The sequence below is a fragment of the Nematostella vectensis genome, chromosome 8, assembly GCF_932526225.1.
Source record: "Nematostella vectensis chromosome 8, jaNemVect1.1, whole genome shotgun sequence".
Taxonomy (NCBI): domain Eukaryota; kingdom Metazoa; phylum Cnidaria; class Anthozoa; order Actiniaria; family Edwardsiidae; genus Nematostella; species Nematostella vectensis.
The window spans coordinates 1,946,784-1,969,945 of record NC_064041.1 but is presented as its reverse complement, the minus strand read 5'-3'; the positions used below and the strand labels follow the sequence as shown (position 1 = coordinate 1,969,945).

General features: G+C 38.8%; 2 protein-coding genes across 2 annotated transcripts; one reads left to right on the top strand and one right to left on the bottom strand.

The window, feature by feature from the left end:
* Positions 1 to 5,833: 5,833 nt before the first annotated feature.
* Positions 5,834 to 21,132, bottom strand: LOC5501971 (nematocyst expressed protein 6-like). The gene is made up of 9 exons (XM_048731716.1): positions 21,081 to 21,132; positions 20,748 to 20,817; positions 20,461 to 20,601; positions 17,977 to 18,091; positions 17,686 to 17,757; positions 13,421 to 13,536; positions 10,658 to 10,882; positions 6,761 to 6,832; positions 5,834 to 6,021 (listed from the first exon to the last, which is right to left on the bottom strand). Exons 1-9 carry the CDS (start codon positions 21,117 to 21,119, stop codon positions 5,984 to 5,986), a joined length of 888 nt encoding a protein of 295 aa, XP_048587673.1. The 5' UTR covers positions 21,120 to 21,132; the 3' UTR covers positions 5,834 to 5,983.
* Positions 13,915 to 15,645, top strand: LOC116609427. The gene is made up of 3 exons (XM_032370252.2): positions 13,915 to 14,554; positions 14,687 to 14,785; positions 15,252 to 15,645. The coding sequence occupies exons 1-3, from the start codon at positions 14,327 to 14,329 to the stop codon at positions 15,372 to 15,374; spliced, it is 450 nt and encodes a 149-aa protein (XP_032226143.1). The 5' UTR covers positions 13,915 to 14,326; the 3' UTR covers positions 15,375 to 15,645.
* Positions 21,133 to 23,162: the final 2,030 nt, after the last annotated feature.

The following is a 23,162-nucleotide window of genomic DNA, read 5'->3' as shown; positions in this document are numbered from 1 at the left end:
AGATAGATAAGTAAGTCTTGAATTGTAGATGTATTTTACATATCTGAGGAAAAGTTTCTTTAACGATTATAAAAGAACTGGGAAGCCATTTTAGTGCGCGCCAAAATAGCATCCAATCAGCGTTCAAGAATAATGATCTCTCAGCCAATTAAAAACACAGTGGAAGCAAGATGATTGAATAGTGACACCGGGAAAATCAGGGAAGTTGTAAAACGACGAAAATCGTTTTTTTAGGATTATTATCAGAAATATTTGCAAACAAAAAGCATTATACTTAAAAGGAATATGACAGAAATTATGTTTCGATTTATATTTCTATTAGTTGTACAGTCGAACCTCTATTAAGCGGCCCTCTATTAAGCGGTCACCCTCTATTCAACGGTAATTTACCAATGTCCCGAATTTTCCCCCTTATGTTTACTGTAAATTTGACCTCTATTGAGCGGTCACCTCTATTAAGCGGACGCGGTCACCAAAGGAGGGTCCCAATTGGTTGATTTCATTGTTTTTCACCTCTATTAAACGGTCATCATCAATATTTGTCAGCATGACAACAGATAGTGCACGTCATATTTCGTCATATTTTTAACTGTCTAATCTAATTACTATGGCTAATCGTCTTGTGAGACTTGTGTGGTCTTATGCGGATCAGTCGCATCAAATTCCTCGATTACCAATTTCCGCTTTAGCCAGCTAGAAGAAAAACTGTCACCTTCAAATATGTATTCACAAGGAATCTCGAGTCCATAGCCACCACCTCTGTTCACCCACTTCCCTTTGACTACGACTTTCTCACAGTTCGTAGGTCTCTTGAGGTATTTGGTAACCCACGTTGACATCAGTTTGGGAATATGCCTCATAACTTCGTAATCGTCAACTAGAGTATTCGGGTGGCCGTCTCCATCCATCACCGTTTTGTCGGCTTTTTCTCTAACGATTGCAACAGCATTCGGATCCTTTATGTTAGTTGGTTCCCGCATAAGTTAATAAACATCTTCTAGTGCTGGTTCTCACTCAGTCATGTATTCATGGTATCCCCGAATGAATGCAACTGGGTCAGATTTGTGAGTTTTTGGGTACGGCAACGCACTGCGAGTTTTTTATTCGACTTTCAAAATTGCGCAAACGCTTAATGACGGATATCGACGGAAACGAAGCGTGTAACATCACCTTAACGCACTCATTTACTTTACATAACGCCAGCGAAAGTAGCTCATGCCCATAGAATTAGGCAAAGCCACAAGAGCCGCATAGGCAAAAACAAACTGACTAGGCGGTTTCAAACATTTCTGGATCAAATTGGAATGCACCAGTCTTAGGGCTAACATGATTGTTACTGTTGTTTATTATAATAAAAAGTTATTACGTATAAGCCCGATTTACGCTAATTCAGGGGCGAAAATAGCGAAGCCTCTATTAAGCGGTCAACCTCTATTAAGCGGTCACTAAGCTAAGTCCCGGGGGTGACCGCTTAATAGAGGTTCGACTGTATTAGGTTCCCGTGGGGATTTCGCCACAAACCGTATAACAATCCAACGATGTGTAAAGATATATTTTTTTCGATCTAGAATGAAAGTTATTTAATTTACATTGACTTAAAGATTGCATGAAATCAAAGCTTATTTACAGTTATTCAAACTCACAAATTAACTTACTTCTGTGGCGTATCCGATCGTGTTTTCTGATTCTCAAAGTCCTGGTTAGCTGTAGGTTTTGTAATCGTACTGGTTAGCTGTATTTCAGAGTTCCGATCTCGGTTACTGTTGATCTGACTGATTTACAATAGATTATAATCACGTGGTTGAAATCGATATTAACGAACTGTCACTTGTCACTTATGTAATAGATTTATGCCTGTATGCTGTGTTCGCTTGTTTAGGAGAACAATTCCGTATTTGAGCTATCATAAATAAAGCTTTCCTTTTTCGATTTTTGCTCTGTAACATCTTAATGAAAAAAGTAGTGCAGAGCCTCGACAATTCCCTGATAAATGCTGCTGGTTTTGAAGCCTTTTCCTTAAACTATAAAGTTTTCAACCACCGAAGAAGTTGAGCCGATATTCCGAGCTTGTAAGAACAAAGTAGTACAAACAGTAGACAGATTTATCCTTCAAATTCTCATTTTCATACGGCCATTTGACTGGATTGTTAGTTGCATTTTCTCTGTCATTGGATTCGGGTGATCAATCAATTAGCTGGCCTGGTCGTATGAGCTGGTCACGTGAGTTGTACAGCCAGCTGACAGCGTGTGGCATGACGTCATTGACCACGAATTTTGAGTCGCCTAGTTTATTACCAATTTCTTTACCTATAGAGCTCCGCGCGCTGGCTCCGCTATAACTGTCTTTAACAAAGTCGACGGGGGTGGGCTGGAGCGCTTTTGTGACTGAAAGACAACAGAAACAGCATGACATAATAGAGAGCTTAAGCAAGTCAACACGAACGGCATACAAAACGGCGCGCGCTCTGACGAATTGTTGGAAAAACGGCGTTGACGTCCGTGACCGCGCGCGTAGAACGTAAAAATAGGGAAAATGCCGTTCTAGATTTCCTGTCACGGACGTCAACGCCGTTTTTCAGCAATTCGTGAGCGCGCGCGCCGTTTTTGATGCCGTTCGTGTTCACTTGCTTAAGCTCTCTAATACCCGCCCACATGGCCAAGAACTTGAAAATTTCATGTGGCTTGCGGCATTTTATCATACTTTCTTAGCATTTCATAACCTAGAAACATAAATTTTGTATTGGTAAACTTTGTTTGCCTTGTTCGAAAGGGTTCGCCTTTTCATTTAGGGTTGTAATTTTTGATAACCAAAAACATGTGCTAGCTGCTTTTATTGATACACTTATACGTACCAGAAAAGCCATCTGAACACGGGGACGTCAAGTGCCGTGAACGCAAGGAAAGGTGAATCCGAGGCGGATAAACGAGTGAAAAATGGTGGAAATACTAAACTTCTATGGCGGACTATGGCGGTCAACTGTGTTAACCATAAGGCGTACTCATCGAGATTTAACTCAGGTTTGGTTTCTAACATATTTCTCATAAAGTTATCAGCATCTGTTGGCAATACTAAACAAACATATATATTTAGGCCCAGAACGAAACCATTCTGATTCAAAATCAATAAAGCTTACAAAATACAGTATGCAATCGCCGTCTGTGTCCCCATGTTCAAGCGTTTTCTGGTATCGTATGCGAACGACTTCCCAACAAAGATTGCCCTGCAAGTGTCTTCAACAGATGAGTCTTGTGAATATTGATGGGAAATTACTCTCCAGCGCTGATCTTTGCTAAAAGCTTTGGAAATCGGAAACCCGTGATTCCGCATACATTTGAAAATAGGTGTAAGAGCACCTGCTTACCAAACTCATGTGGGGACAACATGATGTGTATTCCGAGCCCATTTGACAAAGCCGTCCCTGTGCCTCCCCCTGGGGATAACACCACCCAAATGCGGTATTTCTCAATGATTACACTGATGAGTGATGATGGTGATTGTAGCAGTGGAAGGGGGGGGGGGGGGGGGGGGGGGCAAGCATATGCGGTGCGTCTCTATTTTTTCAAATACTACTTTGGCTTGAACAAACGCGCCCCGAATGTCTCTACCCGAAATGAGGCCGGCAGATTATCGCTAAAATCAACAATATTACGTAACACCCTACTGTTTTGGCTCCATATTCAAGCATTACCAGAAAATAGTATTGCCAAACAATGCCTGAAAATTTCTAGCGAATTGACATGTTCGGGTAAATCGAGCTTCATGTCCTCAATATGTAAGATACTAGAAACATTTGATGCCCCATGTAATAAGGAGACGATTTATAACAAATTTAAACTAGGAAAATTAATCACAAATATTACAAGCGAATCTAAACGTCATCAAATGGGTCTTATAAATCTGAACAAAAAGCTAATTTTTTACTCCTCTTTCAAAAAAGACACAAAATCTAGTGAATGCTATGATAAAATACTTAAAGCCGCATTGTCACCAGTTCACTTCCGGAGGTCCGACGGAAACCTCAACCGTTAAAAGACAAAAGAATCTATTAGAATCCGAGATATTTAACATGCCATCCGCTCTCAATTATCAATCACATCCTCGAAGAAACTTGCAATATACACATTTTTTTTTCAATATTTTGAAATAGTTTTCGCGTTTTCCGTTAAAAATCATTAGAGATCGTAACGTAATCGACCGAAAGTAAACTGGTGACAATGCGGCTTTAAGATGGAACACAGAAAAGCTTTAGCCAAACTCAGACTAGGGAATCTTAATCTAAACATAGAAACAGGCAGACACACAAAACCTCCGATTCCAAGAGAGAAGCGTATCTGCCAGAACACTTTAGAAGATGAAAAACATTTCATGCTTTTCTGCGTCTCATCCCACTCTGGGGCCGGTTCCTGAAAAGCCGATTTGCGCTAACCCAGGGTTAAATTAACTCTAACCCACGATTAAATTTTTACCCCCGGATGAGTTCCGTTCCCGAAACGCTGGTTAGCGCTAACTCTGGGTCAGTTTGGAGGTAAAATCTAACCCTGCTCGCGAGGTGGGTTAACTCGCTAACCCACTGTTTAGTTGGCGTAACACAGGCCTCCCAAACTTTGTAGTAGAACTAAAGCTTCATAAAATAAAGTTGTCGACAAAAAAGACGTTACACAAAACAATGTAGGGATCAAATATCCTAACATTTCGCTTTATCATGTGACCTTCGTTGCGATGCTGACTTGAAAATTGTGCTGGGACAGACAGAAAGTTACATGAAATTTATACTTGAAATGAATCTGTCTCGCTAGTGTCACGCACCAACTCGAATCCTGCAAATGACACTTTTTGGCCATGAAATGGAGGTAATTACAGGTGATGTAGATGTGTTTTGGGGCTTTTCTGCGAAAATAAAATCACCAAATGTAAATTTAAGTTGCTTTCTGTTGATATACTGGGTACCCTGTGTGAATTTTACTCCTCAAACCAGTTTTTCACTCGTTTAATCCAGGGTTAGTAATTCGGGGGATAACTTGGCTTTCGGGAACGGTGAGTTATCCGTCGATTAGCTAACCTACGATTAGCGAATTTTAACCCTGGATTATGCGCTGATCGAGGGTTAAGTTAATCGGCCTTTCAAGAACCGGCCTTTGAAAGAAAGCAATTATTTTCTGATATCAAATCCCACTACATTTTCTTTGACAATCTAAGTAATTATGATAAAATTCTGTTCCTTTTTAATAATGTTGACCCTTTTGTGAATAAGAAAGTAGCCCACTTTATATGCAAAACATTTAAATCAAGACCGAATACTCTCATTTAAGCCATATTATGTTATGCAATACCATCAATGTAAATGGATGCAAGTAAATAAATGTAATGTAAATGTAAAAAATCTATGGCGCAGATTTGAAGAAACATTAAATTGTTTTTTAATAGCCGCTTTTCAAAGCGGGAAAATTAAACATTTGATAATCAATTCTTTTGATAGATATAATATCGATCGAGCATTAAGAGTACTAGGTGTAGGACTATAACATCACGGGCAAGTGTGGGCTAACGTTCAAGCATAAAGAGTACAAGGGTAAGGACTAAATAATTACGGGCAAGTTTGGGTTAACGGTCGGGCATAAAGAATACAAGGGTAAGGACTATATAATTAGGAAGGATAGATATAATTTAAAAATATATTTGTGTGTATATTTGTGCCCCCCAGTACCCCGCCCCCTGCTACGCAGCTGTATCAAATAATTATTGCAACATTTTGTGCGAGGTTTAGGCTCAGATAACTCCAAAGCACTAGTACACAGTGCTATCGAAATACCCATCGGAGACCACAGGGAACTCTTAGAACCATGAGATTTTCATTTATTCGGCATGCTAGAGATATTGCTGAATATTTCTACATAGGTTCGCATGCATGGTTGATCAGGTGTAATATAGATTCTCCTTGTCCTCCGCTTAACAATTACTCTTTCAAATTTCCCTTCATCTTGCTTAGTACATAATATCTCCAGGTTTGGGACCCTTCACATCTGTAAATGAAAAAAACCAGGCCAGTTATGCTTAGGTTTATCTTTTAAGTTCATATCAAGCACTAGAGTTGTTTTCAAAATCCCGTGCAACAAAATGTAGTCGTTAGAATGTAATAGTCAAGCCAGAACAAAAGAGAACAAAGACATTACAGTGTATAGTACTAAATAGACTAAATAGTATTTCACGGGTTTTTTAAAACCACTCTATTTATCATCATCATTATTATTATTATTATTATTATTATTATTATTATTATTATTATTATTATTATTATTATTATTATTATTATTATTATTATTATTATTATTATTATTATTATTATTATTATTATTATTATTATCATTATTATTATTATTATCATTATTATTATCATTATTTTCATTATTATTTAATTTACACGCATGCTCAAAGATCCAGCGCTTTGTTAAAAGAGCCGCAACATTTAGAAGTGCCCGCAAAGACCGCTGGGTCTCAGAGCAGGCCACAGCGCGAACTAAAAAACCGCGAACAAGTAAAAATGCGTTCGGATTTCTAAATAAACATTTATAAAAGGAAATATTGTCCTCTGGCGAATCAAGAATTACACACTGACACTTGTTGAGGCATTTTTCATGCTGACTGTTTGAACATCTTGCATGTGATTGGTCGGAACAAACATTCCACGCATATATTTATATTCAGTTTTACTGGATTGGCTGTTAAAGGATGTAGTGAGAATGGGATGTGAGTGTTTAGTACCCTCTCCGCTCTCGCCACTATCCTCATCGTCGTGCACGTCATTAACGGGCTGGAGTTCGCTTTCGCCTTTTTCTGGAGACAAAACGCAAATAGATCAGAACCGAGATGATGAATAGCTTAGATTTTGTAAAACTGTGAGGAATCTCTAAGGTTTACAGCCGATTGGCTGAAGGCTGGTACATGGATTATATTCTAAGGAGACTCGTTAGTAATTCTTTATAGCCTCTGCATGTGCAAATGTCACTCAAGTCCACAACACGAATAATGAGAGGGTCATTGAGCATACAAGTTCTTTGGCTCGGGATAGAGAACGGATTAAAACCACTTCCTTTGATGTTGTATTTCGGGATAGGGACAGAATTTGGCGAGTAACTGTATTGTAGGGTCCCCTTAGCTCCCCTAAAACGAGAAAGCACGGAATTGCTTATTTGTCGGTTTTTAAGCGAAGACAATAAATTTTCAAGAGGATTCGAAATCTAAATAATAATTGTACGAATTCGCTCTTTGGTCATGTCTAATCGAAATAATCTATACCCCTGTCCTTTACGTACATGTAAAGACAACCACTAAGCTTTCATTGGCTAAAGACAACAAAGGTGTATCTACTTTCTCTAAAACAAATTGAAGGATAACGCAATGTTGCCCGAAAATGGAGTTTGCGGACAAAATAAATGTACATTGTCAGTTTAGACTTGCCACTATGATCCCCATCATGCCTAAGTATAAGTTATGTCTCTCCGCAAATTTAAAGAAAAAGCATCGGTTATTCTTGGAAGTATATTGGAAAGTTCATAAAATTCTGGTCTGTTCATATGTTACATAAATATAAATCTGTCACCAATAAATAAAATAAAACATAGCAACTCAAATACGGATGATTAAATATCATCCTCTGAAAATATGAAGGAAATCGGACGAGATTTGAGACTACTAGACGTCAATTTTAAAAAGAGTAAATTTAAAAAATGCTAACTAACGAGCCTCCTTTAAATGAATCCTGATTTCGAAAATCCTCTTAGATTGTACTAAACATTGCACTGTAATTCTAACTGGGGGATTCCTTCTAATTGGAGGAGACCAAGAAAGGGGCCGGGAAGTAATTACCATAATACCAATAACTTCAATAATTCACCTTTTCCACTAATATATAGATTTAGGCACTGCCTAAAAGCGGAGCCAGCATTTAACACCTTTTTGTGTTGACTCATAGAGGTAGTTTTAGGGTGATCTAGGTGTCTCTAAAATGTTTTTTTTAATGAGATTGAGAATGTCAATTTTACTGATATGTAATTATAAATTTTATTATATGGCAACAACCACTTCCGGTGGAATGCCGCACCCTGTTGGCTGTTGAGCGGTCCGGATCCTCTTACAAAAAATTTTCCGGACCTACGACTCACTCGAGAAAATCAACAACACTGTAATAGCAATTTTTTGCCACTTTTATGCAAGGATGAGTTTCAATAGTTATATTCAGTGAGTTTTAATACATACTTAAGCTTTCTTATCTTTATTTTAATTAAAATATAATTTCCAACATTGTTTACCTTTCTTCAACAGTTGCTTCTGAGAGTTTCGCTGATGGTCGTGAAGATTTTGTTCGCAATGACCATTCAGTGAAATCCAGTTCGTATTTCCACACAATGCTTTTAATTATTCACAAATGCAAATATTCTAATTCAAGACATCCTCTGAATTTTTAACAACAATTTTGTGAAATAATTTAGTTCCATTTAATCGTCGCTTTCCACTCGAATTGATCGTAGAGATGTTTTCTTTCACTTGAATTCTCCACAGACAGTAAGATATATTCACTAAAATTCTACACTTGAATGAGGTTACATTATGCAGGTAAATTCCTCGAGTGATTTGCCTTTATTCTCCGTATAAAGGAACGATTTGCTACCTTTTTTATCGCAAATAAAATTTCAGTAAACTTGAAATTGTCGCGCGCGTTGCAAAATCATTATGGCGGGAATTGCCATAACAAATGGACAAATGAAACGATTTTTTCCCTAAAGGAAATAACATAAAAGAAAAAAATGTTTTATGTTGAGGTAGGTAAAATCGGCGTAAAAAGCAATTTTCGATGGTCATTTTACAAATCGACCAATCGACAAATAGATTATTATTTTATTTTATTTTAAACTCTTAACAGATCTTTGGAGTTGAGCACTTGTGGCTTGTAAATCCAGAAAGAAAGGGTTTCTTCTTTTACTTCAGCAGCACAAGTTTTCCTTCTCGTACAAATATTGTTAAAAGCCATATAATAAATAAATAACTTATTAACCTCGCTTGCTCGGTCCGTACTGAGAAATCTCAGCCCTTGGTCGTTTTGCACAGACGCTTCCAATAAGCCCATTTCACATCGAATAAGGCGGGGAATATCTCTGAGTACTTAGTAACTTATAGCAAACAAAATATCAAGTGCGACTTTTTCTTAAATTGATGCGACATTGGAAATTGGGGTTTTGTTCCTGAACTGATACACAGGGCAATGATGATCAAGGAAAAATTATCGTAAAAAGCCAAAATCTGGTTATGTGCACTTCGGCCTCACGTTACTTGTGTTTTGAAAATCTGTCCGTAATACAAGGAACCTATAGCCATTGAAAGAAATTGTGTCTTCTCTCTCGCACGCACTGAAAATCTTATTTCATAGTAGCGCGCGCTGTATCGGAATTTTAAAATACTTTTTCAGTTTCCATCATGACATGACTTATATAGTTCCTTTGAAGTGTAAATACCACGAAACACTATTGGAATTTGTTTTTAAACTTCATTTAATTTCATCATGTGAGATATCAGTGTGTCTAAGCAGGCCGAATGTGCACGCGGGGGCTTTGTTTCACTTCCAGTTCTGCGTTTTCTAAAGAAAAGTTTTTATTGTCGCCAAATTACTTCAAAACGCAATATTTTTTCACTATTTCTTATTGTTGAAATCTCCTTTATATAGCCAAGCATGGATTTAGCGTTAATCTAACAGAAAAGGGAATTATTTCAAATAATCTGGATTTCAGGACCTTTGAAAAATCGTCAAAAAATAATTCCTTAATTATCCCTAAAACGCATGCTTGGCTCAATGCGCCCATCTCTCAAGATTCATAAAACGCATTCAATAATTATTTAAGTAAGTAAGTTTACTTGAAATATTTGCTTTTTTCTGTATCTATGACGTCACACGATGACGTCACGGGAAAACATCATCAAAAAAGTCAGCACACTTTTGGTGGTCAACTTAGCAAATATCAGACCCTCATTACTTTCTACAAGGATTTTATGCTATATTTAATTTTCCTTAGCAACAGATGTCAGTAAACCCTTAATAAGAAGTATATATTGGCCCCTCCAAATGGATCAAGAAAGCATTCCTTCAATAATATTAAACATGCAGTATAAAAGTTAACAAATGCTCAACCTTGGTGTGAAAAAGGCTGTACAAGTTCAAGGTGTCCAAGAGACCATTAGTTGACAGAAAATATTTTTTCAAGAGTCTAATGGTCAATTCTTATTTCCCTTCCTAGAAATTCCACTATGTAATATTAAAGTATATTATTACTTATATGATAATTGACAGAAACTGTGATCTCACTTCCTTTTTCGGACAAATTATGCAAATGAAGATTACTCCCCCCCCCTCTGGAAAAAAATCATAGTTAGGCCCCCTACTCCCCCTGGAGTTTATGGGCTATTTTCCCCCTCCCCCTGGAAATTTAAGAGATTTGGCTCCCCTCCCCTCGGAATTAATTTTTTATTGCCACTCCCCCCCCCCCCTCCTGGGAACTTAGGCCCTCTCCCCCCTTGGATTTTTGAGGTCCTCAAACCCCTGACCCCCCCCCCCCCATCCCCCCGTGAGGATAAGATGCAATAAGCCAATTGTGGAGCGTGTTGTCTTACCATTGCACTTGTACATGAGGTTTGTCTGACGAATGTCGCCGGCGCTCAAACCCTTTCTATGACGGATTTTGTCGATGAGCTTGACATTGTCCTGTATTGGAAGAATGGTATCACCTCCGTTTCCGCCGTCGAACTTGCCGTAGTGCATGATGCTGTCATAGTCGTAAGCCTCGCCACGAGAATCTATAAATTTCTCATCTACCTTTTTGAAGTTAGACGGGTTACCTGCGGGCAAGGAAAACAGCTAGTTAGAGCGTATGTTTTTAGCTTGAAGGTTTCACAAATAAGCGGTAACATGGCAAGCAGGCGCGCACGTGTGAAGTTTATGATATGACATGTAATAAAACATAGGGAGTTCCAAAGCTCAAACTTGCTCGGTGAGTTAAATATTTACCTGAATACCAGCAGAGGAAATATATTCATTTTATAAAAAGCTAAATCACAGTGATTTTCAATTATCAAAGGCTGCTCTGAAGAAAAAAATTAAAAACAAAATTATACAAATGTACTCATCACCAGTGCCTTTTTGCACATAGTACTCGAAGTTGCTTTTTGAATAGCACCCAATAGATATTAAGACAAAGTGACAGATATGGAGATATAAAACATGAAATTATGTCTGCGCGGTGATGAGCGGTAACTTGTCTATTTACCTCTGTCATGAGTAATTTTCACTAACTGCCATTTGTTGACATTGACTACATCTTGGTACCACTAGGACGAAGCGCAAGCGCAAAAGGAAGCGGCAACAGATATGAGGATCGTTTCAACACAAGCGGAAGCGCAAAATAATCAAGCAGTTACGTTCTCTTGAGCTTACTGTTACGCTTGCGTTTAAGTGAGAATCAGGAAATGACGTGCGCTGCGCTTGTGCTTATGTCCAAGTGAGAAATAATCCCCCCGGGGGGGGGGGGGGGGGTACTCCGATATTAAACGGGCGGTGATCATCGCCGGGACTTTTTGAAAACAACCCTAAAATATACTAAAGTCGGCACTGGTGGCCCAGTGTTATAACAGTAAAACCAATCACAATAGTGGAAACCACCTATAAAAAATATAAAATAAAACAAATTAAAACCCTAATTCCTTTATTTAATATTAATATTTATTTATTTTTTATTCTTTGATAAAAAATGCAAAAAATATTGTGGCAAAAAAAATATTGACAAAAAAATGACAAACATAAAAATTAATTGAAACATCCCGCACGATATTTATTCACACAAAAAAAATAATATAAAACTGATAAAAAATCTGGACGTCCAAAAATAAACCGCATTGAAAATCAACATTAAAAAAACATTAAAAATCATAGGTAAATTTCACCAACATAGAAATTCGAACTAAAAATGAATTTCGCGTTTTATCTACGTGGCCCATCGTTATAATAACCAAGGCATCTGGTGACGCTATAAGGACGATGGCCCAGTGTTATAATAGACCAGGACTCCTTGCGCACTTCCGCCACGTGGATACAATATTCCCGCGCTTTTTACGGGTGTCCTGGTAGAAACTCCAAATAAGGATATACTAGGGGCGAGGTGCGAACTTTTGCCTTCAGCAGTTCAGCGTCCCTTCAGCTACTCGTGGCGGAGCTGACTCAATGTGCTGAATGTGAGAAGAAGCGTCCTGACCTTTAGAAAAAATATAGAAAACCCAGAATGCGGCCAAAGGCGCATCTCCCCCGTCACCGATCGTTTTCCAGCGACTAGCGGCGGAGCCAGACAACAAGCAGACTTACAGGCCAGTCGAGCCTAGAAAGTTTGTAGACTTGGAGTACGACGAGTTGAGTCTCGAAAACCTCAAATCTGCATGTGCCGCTTTTGCGCTGTTTGGAGAAATTTAGAATTCCCTCTATCGGACCCAAATGCGCTCTAATCGCTTAAACAGCTACAGGTAGTACATAACGTTGGGTTGAATTTATAACATTTTTATGGAAGAATACTTGCATATATGTAACAACTCCATATGTTCTTTCTATTAACGGTCAATGAGCCGGTCGGTTCAAAATACTCATTGACAGAGCCTGGGCTACCTGTGATCGGAAGTGCACAAAGAGTCCTGGTCTAATCAGTTTTATATTATTTTTTTGTGTGAATAAATCTCGTGCGGGATGTTTCAATTAATATTTTCTGTTTGTCATTTTTTTTGTCAATATATTTTTTTGCCACAATATTTTTTGTATTTTTTTTCGTCAAAGAAAAAAAATAACTAGAAAATAAATATTAAATAAAGGAATTAGGATTTTAATTCGTTTTATTTTATATTAATATAACACTGGCCCACCATAGTCTGGTTATATTTTAACCCTAAAAGATACTGCTAGTGATCTAAAAACACCGATTGACACGTTTTAACGCTCTTTTATGAGCTACAAGTTAAATGAGCGATGGCTATGATATCATCCTGAAAGATACTGAGGTAAAAAAAAATCTGGGCATTCTCGTTTTCACCCCCAAAAAATACCAAGGCTCCAAATTTACACCCTTAAAGATCTCCCGTCCGATGGATATAGAGAGCAACTCCACCGGGAAACAACCTTTATTATTGATAACCATTAAACAAAAACGACCATAGCTAGACTACCATGGCTGAACTACCATGGTATTTTATAGACCACCATGGACTACCATGGCTTTCTATTGACCACCATAGGCTACCACATGGACACTTTATGGTCGATGAGCTAAAAGTGGTTCAACCTTAAAGGATGTCATGTCGTATCATATATTTGTAGAGACTGTTCACATAAAATACCCCTACCTCTTATGTTTTTCTGAATGATCTTCACGTAATCGTCTCGGTCGCGTCGGGCTTGCTCGTGGAAAAAGCCGATGACGTGACCAAATTCGTGAACGACTTCAGCAAATGAGCAGTGCCTGTTAAGGGAATTAATATGTGAAATCAATCAAGTTTCTTTTCTTCTGCTCTGGATACCTGTGGTTGGCGGTGAGGCTTGACTGGCTGGGAAATTCATCCCAGTGTAGGTTCTATTTCCAGCGGTCCAGCCTCATCGCCCCCCCACTTCCGGCTGGGCATTTGGTCATACACAGGGGGGGGGAGGGGGGGAGGCTTCAGCCTCCCCAACATGCATCGAGCATTCACTATTCGTATTCCCCCCTCTTCTAACATTTGCTGCGCGGCCCATGACGCTTGTCCGTTATACAACTTCTTTGCATCTATCCCTGCTATAAAGCAATTATGAACTCTATGAAGCACTTATGAAGAATGCACCAGCAATGGACGATCTCGGTTAAGTAATGGTTCGTGTAAGAACTACGGTACCCTGCGGCAACGCATGCGCAGAAGTAGCTATAAAACTTCAGTAAAATCCTGCCCTCTGATTGGCTAAAATACATCTTCGGGTGTTTTCCATATCTTATCCATTGATTGACAAACATTTAATTTAAGAATAAAACAAAGGTTGCATTGTTACGACTTATCCCCGAGTTTTGTCCGAATCGTATGTTCGGAAGTTACATTTCCGACCTAGCGCTCACGTCGCCATTTTGAATTCTACATGCTTCCTCCTCGATATATTAAGACAAGTCTCTCGCTATTCATTATCTCTCCGAAAATAGTTTGAAAATCTATTGTATATACTTTAAAGAAACGCTTCTGAGTTCTGTTTGCTTGCAAACTTTGTCCGAGAAGTTGGAAAAGCTTGGTATGGTGTTCAAAAGGCAGGCATGTTGCTGCCCAAACCACGAGGCTTGGTGTGGCAGTAAGCCTTCAGATGTGGAACAGAGGTCCCTGAGAAAGGCGAACAGAGTAGAGAAAGTTTTCTTGGAGCTAGATGACAAAGGCAAAAAGGGCTGGTCTAGAAGCATTTGTACATACTGCCGACAGCGAGTCGATTTGGAGCTTGGAAACAAACGCATGAAAACTTCACACGAGGTGAGAAAAATGATCTTTCTCAAAGTCAATGTTCTGTCGCTTGCCGTATAGATTCTGCTGTTTCTGTACTGTCTTGACCAGTCTTGATCCTCCTTTTCAATTTGTTATTTATTTCGAAAATCAAAATTGCAGAGCTGTAGAGATGAAACTGCCTCAAGTTCCAGCGTGTTTTTCCAACCGGAAACCTCTGAGACCAGCGCCGCTGCTGAAGCCGCGTTAGAACCATTCCAGGTAAAAAATTCATAGGTCAATAAGTACTTGAGAGACAAATAATTGGTTCAGAAGGGAACGAAATATTTTACTCGTTCTATTTTACTAAAGAGTTTTATTACGGGAAGTTGTCATTTGAGTTTACGATGTGAATATGTAAATATGAGTTATTTGAGCCTGATTTATAAGCTGGGTGAAATGTAAATACCAACAAGCCCGAATGTATTCCTTGAATGTAGCGAAACATCCTGGGGTTTGACACCCTGAAATTGAGGTACAGCAAACTCCCGTCTAAGTGAAAGAATTGTAAGCAACAATGTCTTTCTTCATTTTCATTAGCTGACAGCCCTTGTAACACTGTTTTTAGTTCCTGACGTGTCTGCTTCTGAGGAAGTTGACTGTAGTTGCCTTGTATTTTTTATAAGTTCTGATATTCAAGAAATGAAGTTGAGAAGGAATCTTAAATTTGTGTGTACTTTTTTTACAGGACATTGAGGAAACCTCTGCACTAGGGCAAATTTTGCCGTCATCAGTTGATGCTGTACGACTCATGAAAGCATCAACTAAACAAAGGGACATAGAACGATGCATTGAAGTAGAAGATACATAGTAGGCCATGAGGACGTGAGTCCTCATGGCCTAATATGTATCGAAGATGGAGACCCCGATTATAAGCTGGACACTCTCGACTTCATCAATGAGCTTATGGAATAAACCTTGCTTGCGGCTTGTTTTAAGAAAATATTGTGTGTTCTGTCTGTGTCGATGAAATAATAATTAGAGGGCTGCTACTACTGTGAATTCCAGTAAACTTTATTGCTGTGGCTTGTATGCGATAATAGTTGTATTGAGGATCGAATAAAGCAAAATTGGTAACTTTATTTAAAGGCGTGAATCGTTTTAGTTGTCAATCTTAACATGAAAATCGTTGTCAAAAATCTTTGAAAGAAAAAGTGACTTTCTTTGGAAAGCTAAATTCTACCGCACTAACAGGCTTTTGGAAATGTGAGACCGTATTTTCACACGTTTAGCCAGCGGAATGTTTGCTTTGGCAAGAGAAAAAAGCGCAAAATTGTAATAAGTGAAGTATAAAAAGTTATTAGCAGATATCCGAAAGGGATTTCTCCATGCTCCGAACATACGATTTTAACAAAAATGCAAAGGTTGAAAGCTTTCTTACTTCGAACCTAAGCCCCCTAATAAATATGAGTACAAGAGCACTTATTTCAGAGAAATGTGACTCCAAAGTTCAAATTTGGCGGGCAGAGCGTCTTGAACCAATAAGCATAGCAATATTAATTAGATTAGTTAAAAAGATAACGAACCCCTATTGCCGCAGGACCTATCGATTCAACGTAGTTCTTACACGGAGCATTACTTAAATGTGCAGAGTGAGGGAAAGGTAATTAATTGATGGGAGGGGGTATTGGGTTTAAAAGATCCTCACCCAATCGAAAGCACAAAAAGGGTTACCCCCCTAAAAGGCGACTAAAAATGCCTTCTCCATAACAACAAATATACCTAAAACAAGTGTATTCTTTACTGTATTCAAAATCATATTCTAGTCGTGCGATGCTCTGCCTACAGCACGTTCTTCCAGGAGCACCAGCAAATTCTAGAGCCGTATAAAGCACCGAGCGCATTAGTTAAGTTAACGTTTGCCGTAAAATTAATTTCAAACAATTTGATTTGTCATTAATTTTTTTATCTTCACATTAAGCTATACAGAATTTGCCTCTGTTACTTAGTGTGCCAAGTTTAAATCTGATTTGATCTAACACAGGAAATACAGGGAATAGAACAGGCAAATTCAGTTTTACGAATTCTTTTGACAATCTCTACGGCGAACAAAACGAACGAAAGCTTTTTGAAGATAAAAACATTTGTATTTACCTCAATCACATTTCAACATGTTAGATTCAAGAGAGTCCATATTTATTAACCTATACTACTTCATCTCGACAAGTCCCCCTAAAGTTGAGTCGTCGTCTTTCGGTTTCCTATTCAGATAGAGTTCTTACTTTGGCGCCATTCAGTTTTCGACCAATCAGAGAGCGAAGCACGGACAAACATGGCAAAAAATCCACAGGTATCCCATCGTGAACACGGAAACTTTATCGCATAGCTATACCACTTTTCTATCACTATGGGGCTCCGCAGGTGCTACGCTAAAAAAATCAGGAGACTATTTATGAGCCTCAATAGCCTAAATGTCACTAAACGCACATGATACAAGAACCTGTCAGACAACTTGGGGAAAAACAGGTTTTTTACCTTTTTAACTCTGGTTCATTGTTTAAAAGGATTTTGAGCTTGCTCTGACATTTCAGCTGACCTTGACTCGAGCACAAGACTTGACTCTTCAAAACTTTCAACCATGCTTTTACACAGTCTTTTGCACATAATTAGACAAGTTCATATCCGTGGTTAGCATTACCACGAATGATTTTTTTCAAGCACTTCTTTTTCGATAATTCTTGACAGTGTTTGCAGTAGGTTTTGTGTTTTTTTTTAGGTTAGGAATACTCTAGTGGCCGCCATATTGTTTTGCGCGCCCTAGAGACCTGGGCCGAGGCAGATCGCGGCTGGCTGGCTGGCAGCTTGTGACAATGACGTCATTGACCACAAAAACTCAGTCGCCTTGTTATAGACCATTTCTCTATACCTATGGGGCTCCGCGCGCAGCCTACGCGCTGGCTCCGCTAAAAATCGGGTGAAACAACGCTTGATTCCAGGACTGGTAAGGGGGGGGGGGGGAGGGGGGGAGGGGTACGAATAGGATTTAAAGATTCCTTAAACAATTTTTGTCCGCCAGGCGGAGGGAGGGGGGGGGGGAGCGTCTTGTGCACGCGCCTGAGTGAAGCTCTGGTACCCAGGGTAGTAGACGGCAGGATTTAGCGCGAAAACTAGCAATTACTTACCGGTCTTTATTATTGCCAAGGCCCACTTGTTGCCGGGGAATTCCAATGTAACCAACTGTAGCTTGGCATTCCCTTAGAGGAGGAGAAGGTATATAATAGCTTGGAGTTAAAAGGAGTATAAGAGGATGTGGGGAAAGGGCACCATTATGTACTAGTTGTGGCGCTAAAACTTAAACGAATCTTTCTCTTTCATGTATTTCATTGATATTAGAAATCTTTAAGAATACAAAAAATTTAAAATATCGTACAATACTATTTGTGCGAGCTGATATAGCTCTTCAAAGCATGTACCTATCGTTCTTGATCTCGATGTAAGCATTCTCATGTATACGCGGTATGAACTTCAAGCAGGTCTTGTTACTCCAATGCTCCATTGCCCTTTTAGCAAGACGCTGGGTACGTCTGTCTGTTACAGAAAATTCATTCATTGTCAGGCATCTGAGGAAGGATTCTTCAAATACTATGCTTTTTCCATATGATACCTATGACTGCGCACCCCCATTTAGCCAATCCTGGATACGCGCCTGATTGTGGCAGCTAAAAACTGTCTCCCTTACATCGAGGAACCGACCTTTTATGGGGATAATTTCCCTGTCCCATTTCGGGCTTAGCCTTCAAACTATCTGTACTTGAAAATTCAATCAGAATCGGTATTTGTGGTTATTAGTGAATCATAGCTATCCATTAAAAAAAAAACCCTGAGCAAATTTACTCTTTTCTTACCTTTAAAATGATCCCTATTTACCTCCCCTCCTATCTTGAAAAACCCACATGGACGTATCTCTCTTAACCCTATTCAGACTGGGAGTAGGGGCCCTTTGAGCCCCCCCTCCCTCCATACAGGAGAATTGCTATAACTTCTGAACCATCAGCTAAGAGGCTAATTTTGGTCCTGTTTCTCAGTTTAAAATGCCTCTTTTGACTTTATAAGTTTGTTTAGGTGACAAGTTTCACAACAGCGCTAGAATTTTTGTATCTCGGATATTTGGAGGGAGGGCTGGGTAATTTTGCTTTTGTTAAAAATGTCACTAGATTTGATAAGATACTAAGATTTTCTTCTGCAAAAATAAAAAAAAAATCAAGCTGGCCGAAATTCTTACAAAAAAATTGATTATAAACGTTTTTATCGGCATTTTGCATTGGAAAGACGTTAAAAACTGATTTTGATATATCTGAATGATTCAAAATGATTTCAACCCGATATCTGACAATTTAGGCAATATTTGAAAGAATAAAAGAATATATTTGCTAGACGTGATTCGACTACACCAAAAATAGGGCGTGACGTTTTTTTTGCATCCTGGTGATCATTGTCTGTAAGTTTGATGGTCATAGCATAAGCGGTTCATGAAATACGGAGGGGGGACCTTTAGCCCCCCCCCCCCCAGTCACAGACAGCTAAAAAAAGCCCAGCCTGAATAAGGTAGCCCGTTATAGGGCAATTGAAACGGCTATAATTCTAAAAATATTTGAGATATTCAAATGAGAATTTTCAGCTGATGCTATATAGGAAAGTTCAATGAGATCGATGGCGTCAACGCGCCACGCCTATGATTACGTGACCGAGAATAAAAAAATCCATTTCTTGTCAGCCATTTCAAACGATTCTTGATTTCTACGCACTGCTTGGTAATAAAAAGGACATGAAAACATTTAAGTATGGATTTTCACTTTGAAGACAAAACAAAGAAATGGCGGCGAAATAAGGGGTTTTTGTTGCTTTATTAAGAAATTTGTAATTTGATTTACGATGTTTTTTTCGTGAGATATTGATATTTTTGTTATTTAATGACGTCATCGATGACGTCACATATCACATGACCATCTCCTTGCACTCCCCTTGACGCCAAACCTGAAAAACGCAAGACTAGTTCCAGTACCGCGCGGTTAAACCAGCCTTTTTGTTTTGAAATGGCGGCTTTTTACCGGCGAACTGTCACATTTTGGCGAATGCTAAGAAAACTAGACCAAACCTAAGGCTATAATTTTCTTTATGACTCCCTCATTATCACACACTACGATTGTGCTTGTTTTCGCCAGAGCACGCGCATGCGCATACGTTATTCAGCACTCACCCCCTTGGCACGTACATGGCACCTACCAAGTTGGGTTTCGTAAGATGTTTCTTTTTTGAGATATGGGATAGTTTATTACAAATGTGGCTTACTTTATTTCATATGTGGCCCTTATTACAAAACGTGGCCTCAACAGGCCTCAGCCATTTTTCACATCGTTAAACGCAAAATCGATACAAACATTTTTATCTGCATCCTGTCATCTTTTTTGCTCCCTTTCCTTTGTTTTTCTATACCATTTTCCGCTGTTTTGTTTATACGAAGTGAAAGTTTCGCATCAAAAATACCGAACAAGCCATTTTCCCGCCTTTTCAGTATTGAAATGAAATTGCACCCGCATAGCAACCAAGTTGCATAGCAATGAAATACATAGGCCCTTAAACCGTTACAAACACTATTTAAACACTGTTATGGACGGAATCCATGGTAGGAAACATTTCGTGTATACGTTCCGTCCATTGTTTGAATCGGGGTTCTTCAAAAACACCAAAGAATGGCAAGAGAACACGCAAAATGTAAACATCTACACAACAATAAACTACATTTTTCCTCTCGACAATTAATGTTTTATTTTTAACTCTTTTTTCGTACAATGTTTACCTAAGATCAATAGGTACAAATACAGAGCTTGGGCAAACTGTGCCGTACCGCGCGTTTTTTCGCGTGTTTGAAAGGTATAGAAGGATTGAATTATCCTTACCCAGTGTATTACTGAAGGTGTAAGGGATGACGCCTTTGGGCCACAGCCACTTGTCCTTCATGGCGGCACGTCGAACCCGTCCGCTCTGGCCTTCAAAGGAAAAACCTTTTTGATCTTTCTCCATGTCGTTAATAGGTTTGCCTGGAGAAAAAAGGGCAAGGGTAGCGCACCGAAAAAGGTGCTTTTAGTAATGGTGTGAGTACACACACCACCAAGACTTCTCGGCCAATCAGAGCTCGTATTTACTAGCATAGATCAGGGGAGAATGTAAAACATTCAAAACCTACCTTCGGCTAAAAAGAGCGAAAACGCCATAAGCAATCCCGCGAATAAAAGTCCCTTCATTCTACACATGAACTGAATAAAAAATATATTGAATTGCGTGAAAAAAACTAAAGGAGGAAGGCTCTAGCAAGGAAAGAAAAGGAAGAAAATATAAAATAAGAACCTTAGGCTATTATATATATAAATCAGCGATGTAATTAAACTTCAAAAATGATGAGAATTATAGACGAATCCTTATCATTAGAGGAACACCTAAGAATGCAAAAGAAAGAAGAATTAGGATAAGTAATTTCCTCTGCTATGGAAATTTAGTTTTGTTTAGACGGAAACCTTACCGCTTCAGTCGAACCACATGAAAAAGAAGAATAAATCATATAACCCAATAACCTGTATATATTGGACGCATGTGCCACGCTACACAAACACGATGTCGGGTCAGAATCGCTGATGATTGTTGGTGGACATAAGTCCACGGAAACACCCGACCTGACCACACCCATACACCTGTTACTACCCATTAACACCACACCCCTTTCATTAGGGGGATTCCAAGAATGTATAAGCCATGAGCTCTTAGCCATCCTTCAGTGAAAACTCCGACACCGTCACAGTGATGACCTGTACCTGCCTGACCTGGCTTTAATTTGTTTGTTTTATATCGTTGTTTGCAGATAAACATTTAAAAAAATACTGGGTTTATTGTATTTTTTGTTTCATCCATATCCATTTATTAAGATATAAATTCGGAAAAGATTTTTCTTACAGCTTTATCCTTTTATGTAATCCGGTTGTAAATCTTTAGTCCTTTTCTCGTTTGAGTGTTATGTTGCTAATTTTTTATCATAAACACGATATACGAAGTATTTGTGTAGAGGTGATGCTGCTGTAGTCGTCTACGTTTTTGACAAGTGGCAGAGTTTGCATTGTCACAAACCGTTAGTTTGAACCCACAAAATGTCAATAAGCAAGCACAGGTTGCCCAGGCTCACGGCTAGTGGTCTATTACAGAGTTTGTAAGCAAATAAATCCTGTTAGAATATATTCTTAAAAGAAAAGAAACAATAGTTTGACGATGTCTCACTATCTTACCACTACTGCTGTCTAAGTTTCTTAAGGCCCGTTATCAAAGTAAGGCTAAAAACATTTGGTCTAATTTGGTCGCTCCAACTACAAAACACGCCCTAATAACAAGGCACAATGTTATAGGACCACACCAGGGTACAGTTATACTTTCCATACAGGGGCAGATCCAGAATTTAAAAATGGGTGCTTGATAATAAAAACGTAGGAAGAAACCACCGGCAGCCTTTATCTGCTGGTGTGCGTCGGACCTTGTGGTCTGCGTCGAGAGTTGATTAATAAATTAAACGTTTAGCATGCCACTGTAACTCATTTATAACCTGAAGAAGGCAGGTATTGGCCTGCCGAAATATCGTTGGAAAACACATAAATCTGCGTTGTTGTCGACTTTTTCTTTTAAAGGTTTATTTGATAAGGGCCAGATAGACGGATTCTTATAACTGATCTAGTGGTTCTTGTGGTAGGTCACATGGATCTAACAATACTTTACCCTGTATTGGTCACGTCAGTACCTGCCGTCTCTCAGACGTTGTTTCGTCGGTAATCAATGCAAAATTGGAAATATCCTCAAGATATTGTCGAAAATAGCAACGGATTTAGTCAGCCATAGCTAATATCATTTCATTTTGCACCGTTTTGCTTTCATTGTCACCCTAGACATTTCCGTATAATCAAATATTCAGTCAAAGTGAGTATTTTTAGAATCAATGAAAACAAATTGGTGGTCAGGTTTCCTTAGTTTCAAGATGTTCTGGTTATTGGGAAAAGGATAAGTAGTTTCGTGATCTAGCGGTTATTAGGGTAAGCTGAGTAATGATATAGTAGATAAGATGGGAGACCTTGACTTGATTTTATTAGATATGTTATCATAAGCCTTTAGAAAAACACCATTGGTAAATGATGTGGTATCGGGAAAATACCACCGTTTTGATATCTCTCTTTATTATTTGTACCTGCGGAAAACTTTAATTTAGTAACGGGAAACCAAGAAAAATCTGGAGCCGTGCGTAAGAAAAATAAGAGGCGACAGGTTGACTACCCAGTAAGCCAACTGTTTTATCGAGTATCTCTTAATTCAACAACTTGCACGGCTGGACCACAGAAGGACGGGCCGCTCTGTGTAGAGAATATAAAAAGGGAAAGGTGTTAGTGCTAGAAATTCAGTTTTTCTTAATCTTATTGTACAACCCTGTTGTCGAGGAGAATAAAACTGTTACCTCCCGCCAAGCGGTCAGCTAGTCCTTTCTTCATCATCCCCTCGACAGTATAGCGTGCATCGGCTAGCACCGATACATTTTCAATTCAGTGTTGCTCACTGAGCTCGAACAACATACGAG

Bases quoted from the DNA above. Each gene is read 5' to 3' on its own strand.
- LOC116609427 (XM_032370252.2), top strand. From the start codon at position 14,327: ATGGTGTTCAAAAGGCAGGCATGTTGCTGCCCAAACCACGAGGCTTGG. The intron at 14,555-14,686 runs GTGAGAAAAATG...TCAAAATTGCAG, and splicing joins GCATGAAAACTTCACACGAG to AGCTGTAGAGATGAAACTGC. The intron at 14,786-15,251 runs GTAAAAAATTCA...CTTTTTTTACAG, and splicing joins CCGCGTTAGAACCATTCCAG to GACATTGAGGAAACCTCTGC.
- LOC5501971 (XM_048731716.1), bottom strand. From the start codon at position 21,119: ATGATTTATTCTTCTTTTTCATGTGGTTCGACTGAAGCG. The intron at 18,092-20,460 runs GTAAGGATAATT...TTTCTGTAACAG, and splicing joins CACCTTCAGTAATACACTGG to ACAGACGTACCCAGCGTCTT. The intron at 17,758-17,976 runs GTACATGCTTTG...TCCTCCTCTAAG, and splicing joins ATCGAGATCAAGAACGATAG to GGAATGCCAAGCTACAGTTG.